Source organism: Homalodisca vitripennis, chromosome 5 (assembly GCF_021130785.1).
Source record: "Homalodisca vitripennis isolate AUS2020 chromosome 5, UT_GWSS_2.1, whole genome shotgun sequence".
In the NCBI taxonomy this organism is placed as follows: domain Eukaryota; kingdom Metazoa; phylum Arthropoda; class Insecta; order Hemiptera; family Cicadellidae; genus Homalodisca; species Homalodisca vitripennis.
This window is the reverse complement of record NC_060211.1, coordinates 61,833,848-61,852,546: the sequence shown is the minus strand read 5'-3', so window position 1 is coordinate 61,852,546 and position 18,699 is coordinate 61,833,848. Positions and strand designations below refer to the sequence as shown.

The 18,699-nt window shown below is 32.7% G+C and overlaps 1 protein-coding gene across 10 annotated transcripts in view; it reads left to right on the top strand.

Moving 5' to 3' along the window:
* The window catches only part of LOC124362289 (liprin-beta-1-like), a 168,207-nt gene that overhangs the window by 107,977 nt on the left and 41,531 nt on the right, over positions 1-18,699 (top strand). For 7 of the 10 annotated variants that reach the window (XM_046816655.1, XM_046816658.1, XM_046816652.1 and 4 more), the window contains exons 3-6: positions 9,098-9,205; positions 10,016-10,470; positions 14,752-14,931; positions 17,193-17,387. In XM_046816655.1, coding sequence (XP_046672611.1) covers positions 9,098-9,205; positions 10,016-10,470; positions 14,752-14,931; positions 17,193-17,387 — 938 coding nt within the window. The remainder of the gene's footprint in view (positions 1-9,097; positions 9,206-10,015; positions 10,471-14,751; positions 14,932-17,192; positions 17,388-18,699) is intronic. The other 3 variants (XM_046816661.1, XM_046816659.1, XM_046816660.1) reach the window with 1 other exon arrangement.

The following is an 18,699-nucleotide window of genomic DNA, read 5'->3' as shown; positions in this document are numbered from 1 at the left end:
TCATCTTGTCTCGTATATTTTAAAAGGGAGTTTGAGAACTCTGTAAAGAGAGTATGAAGTAGCTGGTTGGCATCTATTTGCTTTGATTATATTTTAGAGCCCCTGTATGACACTTCATGGAGGAAGGGTTGAAATTCCCATACCACCCCCTACCCTTGGACTTTGCTAGGACGGCGAAAAACGTTTTTAATTGTGGGGCTATCCACATACGTATAATTTATTAAGGACTAGCGGGCCCGGCGCGCTTTGCTGCGCATTTCAATAATTTTTTGCAAAAGTTGCCCGCGGCTTCGCACGCAATTTCCCGTTGAAAACAGTACACTATATTCACTTATTCTTTTTCTATCACATTCTAAACATTGCTGAGATAATTGATAGTCGTTCCATCGTGAGCCTCTTGGGCGTATTATGAAGGTATGTACCATATTCCTGCCTCTATCTAGCTGTTACCCACGGCTTCGCACGCAAATCTTAAGAACCGAAGTCCTTATATTACTTAGTAAATTTTTTTTTTTTTACTATAATAAATTTTAGATTAAATTAGTTATATCTCCGATGCCACGATTGAGCTTGCTTTGTTGTCTCGATCGAGAGAATATGTACACACGGAGTTTTGAGAACCATACTTCTGTCAAAAAAAACAACTAAGGTTGATTTTATAACATTCTTTATATTTGTAGCCAACGTAAGATAGTAATTATGATATCTGCATTACTCTTCTGATCAAGCATGAGCATGGTTTATATTAAATAAATATTGCAGTTAAAGGTGAATTTTTACGTCAAATTTGAATTGTATTATCTGGATAGTAAAGTCTATGTTTAACAGTGATTGCAAAAACAGTTTAAACAAAATTTGTCGTTTCTCTTAAGCTTACTCTATGCTTTAAAACTATAAGTGTAATATATATGTTTACAAAGAACAGCTGATTAAAAATTTGAAAAGACGTTAACATATGTTTGCTGCAATGCATTTCTTATGGGTATTTCTGTAACCAGTGGGGCGGAATCCTGAATCGGGAAAGGGATGGGCATAGCTTATAAACCTTCTCCGTGGAAAAATACATATACGTACAAATTTTCATCATGATCGGTCCAATAGTTCACGATTCCATAAAGGACAAACATACAAACATTCATTTTTATATATATAGATAACAGGGCGTGAAGAAGTACTTCTTTCCAACAATATTCATAAAATTATGATTACATCATAATAATTTATTTATATTTTTAAACTGTGAATATAATTTTCTATCATTCTCAAGTGATGACGTAAGTAACAACGTGTTATTTGCAGAAAAATTGGTCGAATTTTTTTTATTCTAAATTTACAACTAGACATTTTAAAGTTAATTGTAATTTTCTGTTTTTTGTTTTTCTGTGTATCTAATATAAATTCCTACAAATGAGAATCCATGCCAAAAAAGTTAAATTTAAAAAAGGAATAATATTTGTTAGACTGATTATTTCTTATAGAATAGAAGTAGTTGTATAGAGCTGTTCCCGTTATTTCGCTTTATATGCTATTTATATTTACACCTTTTCTTCTATAACAAAGTACATAATCAGTTTAATATTGAACCAAGTTGGAAGTTTTTTACGACAATCAATATTAAATGAAACTACTATATCATTAAGTATTATGCTGTTTTGCATTCCTGCTTTTCAGTCAGCTGATTGACATTAAATATTTATAAAAAGAACAGAAAAATAAACAGAAGGACATCTTAGCTCTTATCCCCAGAGGCTGCTGGGTGTAAACTAGAGTGCAAAATGGAAATAAGAAGAACTCAAGAACAGCCAGAGGATATATTGCTTGTCTTGAACAATGCAGAGATAAGAGTCATAATCCTTTTTTTATCTAAGAATTAATCCTCTTTGTATTGTTACGTACTCTGAGGAATTTAATTAAGCTAACAAATAGTAATTTCTTAGCCTAGTTTCAGTTTCAATATTTAGCTATATATAATTAAAATCAGTCTTAAATAAAGATAATCCTATGATTATGTTATGAAAAATAGTTCAACTATTCAGTAAAGCTGTTTAAAACTCTGTAAAAATCAAAACATATTTAAGTTACAGTTAGTTAATTTTATGTTAGGTCATGTAACATTCTTTGTTTGTTTTACCTTTGTAATTTAATATATATATATATATATATATATATATGTTACAGTATACAGGATAATTTTTAAATTTCACCTTTATTTATTAAAAAACTAAAGGAGGTTAGAAGTATGGAGTTAGCGGCAAACATCTACTTTCATGCAGGGCAGATTGTTTACATTAAAATTCTATTGATATTTACATTTGCTTATTAAGGACCTGACAGGGCTTTGTTGAAATCATATTGTCATCCGTCCGTTTGTGCGAAACTTTTAATATTAAGAATGAAAGTCCTAGAAACTTTAAACTTGGTATGTGTGTTCTCTTACTCCAAGAACCGAGCTCTATGGATTTAAGGTTCCAAAATTTGATAAATGTTTACTTTAGCCACTTCACTATATTTTTTTCCAATGTGAAATAATTTTAAAACAACAGATAACAATTAAATTTTGGAAATACCTAAATTTTTATCTCGTAAAAGGCAGTATAATAGTACGAGTCATTGCAAGCCTGGCCGTATGGGTAATTACCGCACCCCACCTCCTCCCTCACAATGTGGGGTTGCCATATTGGCCTATCAGCTGATTCTCAGTCTGAGGTAACTTGACAATGTCTCGCTTCGTTTCGGTTGTTTATATCCGTTTTGTTATTTGATGTTTGATTATTCTCCATGTTTCATATTATTATTTTTTGCTCAAGTTCTGTATCATATTGTAAACACGTTTTAATTCAAATTGTGAAGGTAAAAAACTGAGGAAGACAGATGAGAAGTACAGAGGAGCAGCAACGATTACTCGATTGTTGAATCCAGTCGATTATGCCTTCGCTTGTTATTCTTCTGTTACACTGGCAACACTGCGCCACAACCCAGGCTTGCATTGATGTCTCGTACTATAGCAGTTGAACGGACTAACCATAATACCTGCGGCCATCAGCGCAGGCCAGTCAGTGCCTTCGGCGTCTAGAAAAACTAAACAGTGTATCTTTAGCTAGAGGACAATGATTGCGTCATTTTCTCTACAAAGGAAAGGAATGTAGCATTCCATGTCCATTGATAAACATGTTCTGCACTTGTAAAAGATAAATAAATTGTTCTACAAGCTTAATAGCTCGAACTCGAATACAAAATGGGTAATGGCGATGACAAAACACAAAGAACGTATTTATTTATTTTGAAATATGCTAAGCAGCAAAATATGACCATCACTAAACGAGAAAAAATAATTTAATAATGAGACGCTCAAATAAGATGCATATTGGCAAACAAGGCCGAGAGCACGGAGGAAACAACTACAATTAAACTTCGCCGTAGAGGTAGAAACTGTTGCATTAGTGAGGAAATGTACCGATAAACTCAAATTATCCTTATATGCAGTTGGTAGTTCTACTCTGACTCTAAAGTTCCTTATACTTTAATCAGGTGAATATTGGTATCCGGATTATCCCATCCACCAATGCTTACTCCTCCTTAGCTTGTTATCCCTCCTACCCAGAAACACGAATTTTCTCGGCTCTCTATATTGATGGACTATTTTATATATAACCTAAATTTCAAAACATATTATCAATTATTTTGCAATATATGTATCGCGACAATCTGAAAATTGTTTTTGGAAATGAAAACATACTATTTTAAGAAATCGATAAAATAGTTTTATACTTTTATAGCTAACGTGGCTAATGTAAACACTTTCAAAAAATTTAAAGGGCAGTCAGTCTGTCTGTGCACTACCTCTTTCGTTACATTCTGTCGGGTCCTTCGATACTCCTGTGTTATTATTATTGACAAGTATTGAAGGAAGATCAATTGTCAAATGAAAGACTAGTTTCTGTCGGTAGTGTTAACCCTCGGAAGGCCGTATTGTTTTGTTGCTTTGCAAGGCAAGCGTCTCGGGATTAAGCAAATACTCGTATGTGCGGTTTTCGTATGCGATATATTTGAAACGATTTATTGGGGATTGAAAATGGATTCGCTCGTAGTAAGATCTCTTTAGTTCATTCAAAAACCTAGAGCGATATTCAAGGACACTAATGATGTCTGGAGGAGAGTTCCAAGATAATGATATCTTGTAAACGTATGGGTTGTGGTAGGGAACACGGAGCAGTAATGGGCAGTCAGCGCTTTATATAATAAACAATATTAACATTACCCAGCACAGAAATATTTAGGTAGTTTCAATTTATTATGCCAAACAATAACATTATGCCCTAGGTAAGAACATTACACTGTACATTGTAACGGAGTAATGCTTTCATCGTATTTTCAGTTATATACACATCGCATTTGGTGAATGCTACACGTATGAAATATGTGTTTTATGTAAACTTGTAACAATGTTTAATTCAGGACTTAATAACAATATTCAAATCAGGTATATATATATATATATACTGTAAGCGTTCTGTGGTGTAATGGTAGCACATTCACCCGGCAAGTGAGAGATCCGGGTTCGACTCCCGGCGGAGCAAGTACTTTTTGCGATTCAATGTTTATTGAAATTAAATAAGGCAATTGCCATTTATACAATTTAATGTGTATATATATATATATATATATATATATATATATATATATATTCTTCGGTGTTAGGTTAGTTGTTTACCTGAAAAAACGATCAGATTGCAGGTCTCGAACTTTGTGTTACTCATTTGTTTTTATCACTGAACAATGGCATATGTCCGGAAAAATCCTTTTTCCTTAATGGGCATTTACCCTTTGGTAATTCAATTCAGAACAGACCCCAATCAACGTACAATAATTAGGTTAGTAGTTTTATCAAACTTGCATTAGATATTGTCTTTAATGTATTTATGAATCAATAATTTCTCACATACAACACCAGTCTGGCTTGGTGTGAATACACTCGTACATTTGGCAGCTGCACACTCCTATTTATAACTTCCAAGGTTTGTGATTTACAAACGTCTGGTTTTAAATCAATTAAAATTGTTAAGCATCTCCTACGATATTTACCTTCAACATAATTAGTGTAGTTTATGTTTATTTAATTTTAAAATATATCTGGAAGATGTAAATTTGGTCTAGTTTTCAGTTAAATTCAAGAATGTACAAAGTTATGACTATTAGAGTTTTTTTTTTTTTTTTTTTTTTTTTTTTTATGAAAACATTATAGTATTCTATTTGTTAATTTTAAATATTGTAGTACTAAAGAAATTTAAAATAAAAAATTCCAATTAGGGGCTCCACTTTAAGATAATTGATATTGATAAAAATAAATATAAATTGTATATAAAAAAATCTATTTACATGCAGTATTTATGTCAAGATTTCGTTTATTCTGTTCCATGCATTTTTTCTAGAAGGAAATAGGCAATAAATAATCTCTGCATATAGTCCTTAAAGGACCTTTGTGCTTTCCTTACTGCATTCATTGCTTCAATGCTTTATCATGTAAATGTGTGACAGATCACTTATTTAGAATTTTAACAGATAAAATTGATAACCCCTTAGTTGGTTGGTTACGCCATCTGTTACAATGTTTTTCTGCTGTGGAGTTTGTTGATCCGGCAATTAAAATTGTGATGATATATTGGCAAACAAAGATAATTCAAAACCATGTCATTTAGATCAAATTTTAAAATCTTTGTTTAAGTTTTAGGTGTTCAATATTGAGAAAATTTAGAGGCTAGAGTGCTAATAAATTCTGTTAACGTTTATGTACATTTATGATTATCATAGATCCATTTCAATTTGCAGGCCGAAATAAATGTCTCATGCTTAATTCTCCAAATCAAAAGCTAACTACAAGTTTTAAATTTCAGAATTTACCTTTATATTTAATCAGGAGCATTTATATTAAAACTTTTCTCTCAAGAATGGAAATGAGAATATTGGTTAAATTAAAACAATGACTGTTTCACCGTGAAGTTTGAATAGTTGTTCTTGTTTGTTTCAAAAATTTGGAAAAAGGGTCAACATATTGGTTCTTTATTGCCAACATTATCATTGATCTTACCACCAAAAGGGACGTATCAATCAGTAAAGACTGAAAAGATTTTTTTTATATTGTCCAGTCCTACCTAAGCATTGATGGAATTTTGTGCTGGAAACATATTTTTTAACTGTTAGCTCCTTGTGGAGATTGGATAGAGCAGTAATCCCAGGACTCATTGTCAGTAAGAGGCCCCTGGAGTTAGTGTTTGGATTGGATACTTAATTAAATGTTGCACATCAATGAGATCTATATCACATGGCCGCAATTATCCTTATATCTAATCTTAACAACATCTTTCTCACTGTAACATGCAAAATTCCCAAGTCTCCAAAATTCCAAAATTTAAAAGTCTTTGGTAGTAATTTTTTTCTTTGGGTTAATCCATGTCAAATCAACAGATTTTAGATACAAATTTTACCTCACCATTTTAGATTGTACTAAAATTTTGTATTTTTATAGTGCTAAGACTGTGAAAAATCTCAAACTTTAAATCTTTATCTGTAACCTTTCTGAAATATGACCATTAAAGTTTTCATAAACTTGCCAAAACGTCAGACATGAACTGACGTTTCTGAAATTGCTCTGGGAACTCTCCTAATTGACCTAGAGAGGTATCATTTTGTAGCATTTTATACTCTTTTCAGTGATCTAGAACATGACATGAGTTATAATGAAAATATTTGTTCAAAAGACGTCCAAAGGTTTTGACTGAATTAGTTTTCAAAAAGCACTTAGTTAAAATTTTCAAAGAAGTTCTTGGATACGTGTTATTTTTGTCAATAACATAGTAAAATAAAAATGGATGGGAGTAGGTTCAAGGTTTAAAAAAATATTTCTGACACTCATTTTTCATAAGTAGCCTGTTATGACTGAGTAATAATACTTATCTTTAAAAAAATTGGTTTTTTCTATTTGAGTTTTTATTTCAAAAAGTACCTTATTTGAAAAGTAGGCTATATATGGTTAATATTTCAATACATGGTTAATAACTTAAACTTTGTAATGAAGTTTGTTATTAATTTTTTATGGGTAACAGATACTTTATTATTAACTTGGAATTTTTATTGAGTTGTACATTTAGTAGCAGTATTTACCTCCAAAAATCAACCCGTAAACATTGACTTGGTTCTATATTAGATGAACAGTTTTAATTAATTAGTGTTGATTCACAACTAATCAAAGAGGCTAGAATAGAAAACTTGATATGCTGGAGTAATGGCTCCTGGTCTACACCAGTGTGGTACTGTATTGTAAAGTCAACTTTCCCCTTCCACTCTGCCAACTGCTTCAATATTTTAGCCAATATGTTGTAAGTAACAAAATATATTAATCATTAATACTTCAATACTATTAGTGATTTTTAATATTAAACTATTTACTAATTAATATTGGGACACCTTCCACACCTCCCTAAATATATGACTTAATTGTAATGAGCACATTATTTTGTTGTATGTCTTCTTTATAATTTATATAATTATACAGTATATAACTGATGCTTTAAATTAGACATGATAAAAACTTTATGAGTTTAAAATAATAAGTACATTTTCTCAAAATATCTTTTAAAGTATTCAAATAGATTTGCTGCGGCATCTGTCTACTTAACACATAAAAGATAAAAAATATATTTTAATAAAATTAAATATTTTGTATTAAGAATACAAAATTATGTTTAAAACTTGTTCTTTTAAAATAAAAGACTTAAGTTATGTAGAAGAAGTGAAATTATCAAATGTAATATACACATTGATAAATTAATAATATTAAAGGCTGTTCTAAATACTGTATCACCTAATTAAATACAATACATGGAAAGATACTAAACAAAATAATCAAATTTATGAAAATTGTTAAAACAAATTTTTTAACATTTGTTCTTTACTCATAAAAGCCATTGGTAGGGTTGAGGTAACAGTTAATAACAAATAAGAATAATGGGAGAAATGGAGTGCCACAGAGTGAGATGGGTTATTTGATTGTGTTATTTATAGAGGAGCTTTTATGATTAAATATTTTACAGTTTATAGTTCACTCACCCAATGTGAGATAGAGCCAATTTAGGGAGGAAATGTCTGTGATGTAGAGGCTGTGGCATACCACAAACACCCTGGGAGGTGTCCTCGGCAGTCACATGAGGGGTTATATGTACCAATCTGGCTGAAGTTAAGACTAAAGAGTTGAAAGTTCTTTTAGTAGTGTTCAAGTGCACTTCTTTATGCATTAGTCATGACACTTACCTTGATGGTGGAAAGAAATGACAAGGAAGGTTTAATTATAGGAGGTACAGCCATGATTCGCGGATTATAGAAGAACATTTGTTGAGTGGGGGCACTCAGTAAATTACATGATTTAATCAAATGTTACATATCAATATTGCAGAAAGAAACAAAAGATGGATTTTGGCGTCGTAGAGAAATGAGAGCTTAACTAATCATAGAGCTTAAATAAATGATTATAAAAATAAAATATAATAATAAGCAAACAATATTGAATAGTTATGTTGAAACAAGCGTTGCACTGTGATAACAATACAACTCGTATTATTCAATGCTTTTGGCACTAAACAGTGATGATGTAAGATAATTCTGAATATGAATGGAGTGAAAAACAGATATATGGATCTAGATAGCTTTGAATTGTGATTGGCTGGCTTTATCAGGCAGATGACAACAAGCCACAGCCACATTGCTCATGGAAACTACCACACTGTTTGTGACATCTCTGTAATACTAAACGTGCACCAGTATCTGACCACTGTACTATTGCATTGGTGTTGAAATCATTTTTATTCAAAATAAAACTAAATTGTGTTTATTTTGGTGACATGAATCCTAACAATCTGTGAAATGATAACTTACACAACTTTCTTTAGCTAAAATAGCTTTCATTTTCAATATTTTAGTTTTTTGTAGTGCTGCTATAGAAAAGACAAGTGATAAATGCCAGGGAATCCACACATAAATAGCTTCTCAAGTGTGATAGAGAGAGAGAGAGTATGTGGAATGTGTCTACTCTGTCCTGTTGTTGCAGACAGCACTGAGCAACAGTCCGCAGCACAGACATGGACAGACTCAGCACACTCTGTGTCTTCTGAGGAGACAAGCTCTGCATCCGAGACTGACGAGAACAACCGAGACGGTGAGCATGCTGGTATCTAAAAACCTCCAACCAATTAGCAGTACTTTAGAAACATTTCTCTCTTACAGTTTCCAAAGACTGTATCTCTTGAATTGCTTTTCTTATGCCACTTATGACTAAATTTATTTTGTTTTTTTTTTAAGTAATTTTGCCATTTATAGGAAAGATTTAAAGAATTGTAAATAATCCAGAGATCATTCAAAATCTCACTCTGCCAAAAAAACTTAAATAGGTGATTGTTAGTGAAAAATTGAATATGTAATTTATTACTGTTTAATAGCTGGAATGAGTTTAATAACATGTTAGTTAAAAAAAAACATTTTATGTCAAGGTTTGAGATTTTATTTTACTGTTAAGTTAGATATGAATTTGCAGTCATCATACGAGCAGACAACAATGAACTGTGAAATATTGATACAGAAAGTCCATTACAAGTTGTTCAGTTCTCTGAATGAGAAAGAAGGCATGAAACTTTATTGCAAATGTCTGACAGATAAAAGACTTTCAATTACACTTGGGCGAGGGGTTTGTTCCAAACTTGTTAAAAGAGACATTTGTACATTCAGTACGTACTTTTTATGATTGTAATTGTTCTATGGATGCACTATATTTAACCCTTTTAGTCCCAACATCTGGAACATCTAGTATATGGAGATTGTTATAACTGGTTTGTATTTCCGGACATGAGAATAAAAGTGTTAAACTTAAATGTTGGCATATCAAACTTTTTCAAAACAATAACTTGTGATGACCACTTTATAAAATACCACTTCACCAAATCATAGATATTGATTTATCACACTGTTTCAGAACACAACACAACAGCATGTGATGAGGATTTCCAGTGGATACAGCACTGTGCGGAACCGGACAGTGTTAAATCTGAACCCCAGGAGATGCAAGACAAGTTTAACGATCTGTACGCCACCAATGGGAAGGACCCCGGGAAACCTGTCACTTACAGGAACAAGTCCTCAGGAAGTCTAAGAGGCAGTAGGAGGGAGAGGGATAGCAAATCAAAGTCCTCAAGTATTTATCCTCGGTTTCACTCTCCATCGAGAAACTTTTATGCGGACAACCTCTGCTACAACTGTTCTTCTAGCTGCCAGGACATCCGCCACCATAAGGACCCCCACCGCTACGGAAGCAGCCCTGGCCTCGACTGCCACTGGCTTGGACAACCCTATGGTTGCTACCCTTGCCACCACCGCAATATCTCCCCCTACTATTGTGACCAGCTCTACCCACAGTATCGATACATCAAGGTAGAGTCAGCGGAATTGTTACCTTGTACTACTCTTTCTTGTGAACAAAGTTAATAAAAAGGTTTTCTATTTAGCATTTTTGTTGTGAATCTAATCTCTGTGAATGTTTCCATACTACCTAATAACACTTGTGTAATTTTAATAACTTTGTCATATTGTTTAGCTTGTTTGTTTGCCAGAGTGATCCTCCATTAGTTTGATAGTTCTGTATATTTTATTTAGATCATTTTTATCTGAGGTATTTTTGAGGACGTATTGTTAAGTTTGTTTTAGACCTTTATTGTTTCATGTATTTATATGTTAGTTTACTACCTATATAAAGTTAGTATGAAGATGATTTTAGTGAAACTGAAAGGTGTTTTTACTTCACATTATTTTAAATAGTTTTATATGTCGCATATTTGTCCTGCAAATTAAATTAATTCAGTGCAAAGGGAAAGTCTCCAAAACATTTAATGTGTAATTAAAATAAAACTGCTGTTTTTAATGAGATCATATGAAAGGGTATTGTGATACAAGGGTGACTGTGGTAGCTGTATGAGTGTACAGTAATAGTGGTAATAACGTGGTGAGCAGGGTGCTGGCAACAAAACCTGATGTTCAACAATAAACAGTCTCGGAGATGTACGGTGTGTATCAGCAGTAGGCACAAACAGACGGATGGATTTGGCTAGAGTCGATAACTGGCTCTGCAGAAATAACGCAACGAGCACTGCAGCTGTTGGAGCATTGATTCCGTTCTTTGGCCTCACTTCAACAGAAACGAGTGTAGCGTCAAGTAGATCTTGTTAGTTGTACTCTCAATCCATTCAAGTCAACCAACTTTCAAGTTGTACAGTGTCTCACGAAACTGGTAAAAGTCTTAAAATGCATCTGTACCAGAGTCTTATATATAAAAAGACAATTCTTGAATACTTCGAATGAAATTTAAAGTCTATAAAACGATGTTTAGGTAGAACCTAATACTGTTCCAAAATTACTTAATCTGTTTTTTCAGGTTTATTTGATTATTAGATTATTATTTTTGTTATTTAGATAAAAGTAACAGTGCATATTTTACCCAAAATGTACAGTTTTACAAATAAATTATTAATTACCATAATTTAAGTGATTTTTATGAAGACGTTTAATTTTTTCCTTACATTTTAGGTAATTAAATAAACTTTCTAACAGTAAGAATATAGGATATATCTTTATTTTATTTTATACTTAAAAATTGAAAATTGAAAATTACATTTTAACATGTGTTGTAATGATTCCAAAAAGTGTAAATATAATAGTTATCATCACTAGGAGCAAACATGACTGTTTCCATTGCGCAGTATGTTTTACTAGCAAGGTGAAGCTGAGTTCGGAAACACGATTTATCATGAAAAGACACTTATGCTCCGTGTAATGAGCAATGGTTTTATCATACAGAAAACAAAAGTGAAACTTTTTATTTAATTTTTACTAAATAATATTGAACTGTCCTGTATTTTATTACTGACATAGTCATACTGTCCAATTCCTGTTTCATGTGTCAACAGCTGTTGGTAACTCTGCAGCTCATTTTTCAGCTCTCTCTTTTATGAGGTAGCGAAAAACAATCACTTTATTGACCAACACTAGAATCAAAACTAGCTGTTATTTGTGCAGTGTAGTAAACATTAATTTTCAAATCATCTTATTTTGTTAAATAATTTGCTAAAGTACCATCTTATTTTGTAATTAGGTCATTTTCCAATTGCATTGAAGTTAACGATCCGAAATATTGAGTGTTTATATTAGATAACAAATAAATTCTTGATCAGTTTCTCATATGCCTCTAACTATGGTGGCAGGAGTTTTGATATATCTTTACGACAATACATTTTATGTTAATGTAGTTATAAAAGAACTATTTTTACATTTATATATAATCAAACTGATAGTAAATCAAGCTATTATTTCTTGTGGATAAAAACATATTTTAAGTCTACTCTTTAAGCAGAATGTAGTTTTTATATATTGCATGAAAATACACTCAAAAATCTAGCAGCACTGTGTGGTTATATTAACGGAAATTATTTTTTTTTAACTTAAATTTGATACGAGCCAGCTAGTTCATGCACAATGAGAGCAACAACCTCATCACATTTTCTAAGAGAAGATATTACGGGCAGGCTCTGAGGGACCTTGCCTGTGTTAAGGCTTTATTGTTTGATACGAGGCAGCTAGTTCATGCACAATGAGAGCAACAACCTCATCACATTTTCTAAGAAAAGATATTACGGGCAGGCTCTGAGGGACCATACCTGTGTCAAGGCTTTGTTTGATACGAGGCAGCTAGTTCATGCACAATGAGAGCAACAACCTCATCACATTTTCTAAGAAAAGATATTACGGGCAGGCTCTGAGGGACCATACCTGTGTCAAGGCTTTGTTTGATACGAGGCAGCTAGTTCATGCACAATGAGAGCAACAACCTCATCACATTTTCTAAGAGAAGATATTACGGGCAGGCTCTAAGGGACCTTGCCTGTGTTAAGGCTTTGTTTGATACGAGGCAGCTAGTTCATGCACAATGAGAGCAACAACAACCTCATCACATTTTCTAAGAGAAGATATTACGGGCAGGCTCTAAGGGACCTTGCCTGTGTTAAGGCTTTGTTTGATACGAGGCAGCTAGTTCATGCACAATGAGAGCAACAACAACCTCATCACATTTTCTAAGAGAATATATTACGGGCAGGCTCTGAGGGACCTTGGCCTGTGTGTCAAGGCTTTGTTTTATGAATGCTTGTGTTTTTTTCTGAAGACTGGTAACTAAAGAAGCCTTTTATACAAGGCTCTTATTGTCTTGACTTCCATACTAAAACTGACTGTCCTCCCACTTTGCAGTATTTTTATTACTTCCTTTGACCTTTGCTAGAAATTACTTTCCCTCTTGTGTGTGAAACTAATATAAGTTTCTTTCTTTGAATAGTGATATATACATAAGCTTGATTTCAAATTTATATTGTCCCTTCCTCCTTTACAAAGTTAGTAGTCAAAGAAATCAATGATAAATATTAAAAGCACATTATTTTTTCATACATTCAATAATTTTTTATTTTTCTTATGATTTCATATTTTCCAAAACATTTCTAAAAGATAATGTAAATATTTTGTATAAATTTATCATAAACTTTAGAAATTAAGTATAAACTAAAAAAATTTAGTGTTACATTTTAAACCTTAATAATATTGGGTGTAAGAACTCACCATCATAGTAAGGCTTGTTAATACAGAAGATTTATAGTTTTATACTATTTATTTAGGTAAAACTGTTTACAACTACAGTTTTATTTCCATTGATATTAAAATATTAATATTATATATTGAACTACTTAATTAAATATTACATAAGTATGATAATAAAATATAAAACACAATATAAAGTGTACATCTCATTAAAATGGATTTTAAGTTGAATTAATTATTTTACTTTAGTTGCAATATTGCTACGGTAAAAAATACATTTAATTTCACAGTGTTCTAAGTAAAAGCGACTTTTGTACCTTTAATTTTAATGTAACGTTAAACATAAAAAAATTCCCATACTAGATTTTATTAATAATATGTAACGTATTTTAAAATATTGTTTTTGTATTTTTTTCAATGGAGATCTTATTTCTGAAAATTATTTGTACAAAATAAGTTTAATATTAAATGCATTTTCCTCTTGACAAAACAGTACAATTATTATGTTAATTTAAAGTGGCTAAGCTTGTGATCTTAATCGTTTAGAGATAATAAAAATTGCTGGAATATAGCTCTGACATTTGGGAACATAAATCAAAAAGAAGCAGAAAGGAGTAAGAATTTTCCTAAATGTACTTTATTAGAACAACAAGAATGCTTTTAATCAAATAAAATTTTGCCTTAAATCTGTATAGTATATTTTTTCTTGGTAATTAAAAAACAATCATTATCTTATATCACTTAAAGAAATACTACATTATATAAAAGATTTCTTCATTTTATTCTTAGTTTTTCTTACAGCAAATTATGTATGATTCTTCATGACGCTTAGTTACATGGTAGGGACAATAGAAGATGTAATAAATGGCTACACAAGCGAGTCCATGTTATATTCCAAAATGGCATCATACAGTAGGTGAGAAATCAAAATGGTACGTGATTAGGAAGAAGGTGGCAGAGGGGGTGATTGATGAGGTTTTTTTTTAATGGTAGAAAAATTCATAATTATAAATGTTATTCAGTAATAGCTTAAAGTCAGTGATAAATTGTGTGTACCAGAAGGAAACATTGTTCCAGAGCTCGACGGATGCAGAGGAGATGGTAAGGCGGTTGGAGGGGGACAAGGAAAGACTGTCACTGCAAGTAACTGTGCTTACCGAACAGATCGACGCCCAGGCTGAGAAGATTGCTGACCTGGAGAAGGCCCTGGATGAGAAGAAAAAGCAGATACACACTGCTGAGGATGTCTTAAACAGAGTGAGTAGCTTTTATACTCATGTACATTAATAACAACTATATATACAAGATGAATAAGTCAGAACCACCCCTCTCTAATTTGTTAGAATATTTCAATAAGGAGCTATCCTTTGGGTAGTGGTGCAATGAAGAAAAAAATTTCATTTGGTCATTTTGAACATTTTTTGTGTGTCCCCCAAAAATGCGGGATTTTAGGGGCAACTAAAAAATTATTAATTTAAACCTCTTTCAAGTCACCCCTCATTTTGAAGAGCATAAAAAAACTTAAAGAATTGTGAAAACCAGAGACATTGCATCCAAAATAATTTCCAGAGTTACCAGGACAATATTTTTAATAACTCACCATGTTGCCAAGTGGCCAAGTGAAATCAAATGTTCAAACTGAAGTCCTCCTATTATTTAGCAGTGAGACAAGCGTAGAGTGAACTCCTCTCTTGATTTGAAGTCTAAAGTGGTACTTGGTAGCAGGCATCAGCAATCCTGTTTCTTAAATCTTCCAACGTTTTCTACTGGTGTTCTGTAAATTATGGATTTAATACGAACCCATAGAAAAAAGTCCATGGGTGTAAGACACGGGACCACACAGGCCATTCTATTAGACCATGCCTACCAATCCACCACTGACCATGTAGTTGAGTTCCCTAAAAATGCCGTACAGCATGGTGAAGATGTGTTGGGGCACCATCCTGCTGGAAGTAAAAGTGATTTTATCAAAGTCATGTTCATTTTCCCTAATAACAGTAGTTATTGCGGGGAATATTGATTCTTGTAACATTTACAAATACAGTTTTCCATTCAGATTCCCATTAATAACAAATGGTCCTAAAATGTGATTCCCAAATATCCTGGCCCACATATTCACTTTTTCTGCGTATTGGGTGCAGGATTCACAGAAAACATGGGATTTTCTGTGTCCCAGTTCCTACAGTTGTTTGTTTACAGTCCCATTGATAAAACTGCATTCATTACTGAGCACAACGTTTTGACCAAACAATAAGTGAGCAGAAATTAGTGCTGCCATATCCTCACAAAATTGTCGGTGACAGTCTAGATTGTCTTCATTTAACTCATGTATAAGCTGAATTTTATAAGGGTGAAATTCATTTTTCTTCACTAAGTGTACCACAGACCCTTGGGTAACGTCACACAGATTTGCTACTGATCTGGTAGACTGCTGCTTAAAGGAGGCCAACCTAAGCATGGAGCATCTGAAATGGATCCAGATACTCAAAACGTATTTACTAAAATTCCTAAATATTTTCTTGCTACAGGTCTATCAGGATGTGCAACATTAAACCACCTTTCTGCCTCTTGATAATTTTTATTCGAAGCCCCGAAAATAAATATCATATCTACTTTATCGTAGATTCAGTAGATCATAATCAATAACTGTAATAACACTAAAACACATACAAATTTCTCAAAACACTTTGTGAAACAGTGACCACTGAATAATAATACCACTGGATAATAATGATCCACAGGATAATATCCACTCTAAAAGTATGACTGTTCTGACGAGATTGGAACAAAGACTGAGTTTAAACCGGGAAAGCCCAGTCACTTTGCAAATAAACTTCTTATCAGTGTACTTCCTAATCTTCATTGGATCGAGCTTCGTCTATTACATTCCTAACTGATTCAGAACACAAACAACCACAAAAAAATGTTAGTATTAAGACTTTATTAAACTTTTTACAGCCTAAGTGCGCTTGCTATGTTACTAAAATACTTATCATCCCTCAGATAGAGTTGCAGTGAAGGTGTTGACATGGGTAATGGATTTCTGAAAATTCTACATAAAGATAGATTTTAAAACAAGTTTTACTGTAGTCCCTGTTGAAATTATTTAAGATATATGTTTACAATCTATTTGAGCTTTGGTAAAGAAGTTGTCTTTTGGTATTTGACATTTTACCTAGAATCTGTCATTTCTGGAAATAAAAACAAGTTTCAAAACGTGTTGTCATATTTAAAGAATTTCCTTTGTAGAATCAAACTATGATATGAAAACAGAGTAGTTCATTTGTATCTACTATTGGTTTTTAAGCTTCAATGTCTAAGAAATCAGGTTGTTCTTCCTGTAATTTTCTTATGTTGACAAAAAATACTCTGAAATATATATATATATTTTATTACTTAGTATGAAAGGTTAGTACACCGCATTGTATTTTGTGTACAAACTAAATTGAAGAAAGCAGCCATGTAGAATACTATGCACAGTGCGTAATAGAAATACTGAGTGCTTGTTTGTGTGACAGGAGATGTTGACTCGGTCATCATTGGAGACTCAGAAACTGGAGCTGCTGGCTCTCGTGTCTGAGCTCAAGAGACAACAGGCTGCTCTTGAAAGGGAGAACTGCGAACTGAGAGATCGCCTGGCAGAAGAGAGGCGTCGCAATAAGCCTCCCATCATGCCCCGTAACTCTCCCTTCCCAGCGTCCACGCCCAACCAGGTGATTGGCAAGAAATAGGTGTTACTAGAACTACCAATTTAGTTGTTATATACCTTCATTTCTGCTATTCATGTAAGTTTAAAATATATTTATGAATTAACCATATGTATGACAAGTTATTCTTTACGAATGACTTTAAGTTATTAAGTTATTCACAGTTATTCTTTAAGTTGTTCATAATACTTAGTTTTTAGTTTCTGGTTTCAATACTTATAAAATACTTATTCATTATTCAGCATTTTGTATTGTGTGTAATTGATGTTCATTTCCTTCAGGGTTGTCCAAATTTCACTTAGGCAACATCATTGCTCTTGGTCTTATTATGATATTTAAAATTATATGAAATATGCTTACATTGTAAAGTTTACAACACTTACAACACGTTATAAACACTTCCTGTGTTTATAAAAGTAAATAATTCACTGATTGCAAGAAATGTTATTGTGGTTTGAGTATTAATTGCACTATTTGTTCTTTCAAATTTTAACTCTATACCTTCTGTTGGAACCAGAAACCTCAAATTCTGAAATTTATCCTTAAGTACCAGAATTATTAATTTCTAATGAAACAGGTTATGTTGGACAATATCTTCTATCAGAAGTATGAGCTATAAAATGTTGAGTTAAGGTAGTTATTGATCTAAAATAAGTGATGTAACTGAAGCCTTGTTTAGTGTTATTAAATGCCTTCCCACGAGAATATTTTTGTCTATAAAATTCCAACTTGACCACAAAATACCTGTTTTTTCTTCTTAAATAAGAGGTCTTTTTAACTTTACCTTCCTATTTCCATTCCTCAAAATACTCTTGCCCTGCACAGACTAAAAGTCAAAACCTGAGGCTCGTTGTTCTGGTAGATACATGGGGTTTCACAGCACCTACGGTGATAGCACCTAAACGTATGTGAAATGAACACAGCACCTCAAATTCAACTGTCTAATAAGGTTCATTCTCATAGCACATAATTTCATAGTACTCAATATCACAGCACCTAAAGAAATGCCAAAAGTAGCACAGTAGCAACAGAATCGTGCAAGAGATTTATAGCGCCTAATATCCTAAAAGTGGTTAGGCTTGCTGGAGGGGTAGTCCACCATCACTGTCAGTGTCCAGTGGGTGACCACTTGTTGCATCGGGAACAAGAGGATTTTATAATCGGTTGTTGACACGTGCTGAGCAGATTGTATCAACACGCTCGCTGGCGGAATGAAGACGGTGAACAGTACCACAAAATATTTTATTTCATCGTAAAAATAAATTTAAATTACAAATTAGTCTCATATTTTAATTGTTTTTGCATAAAATAGATGACA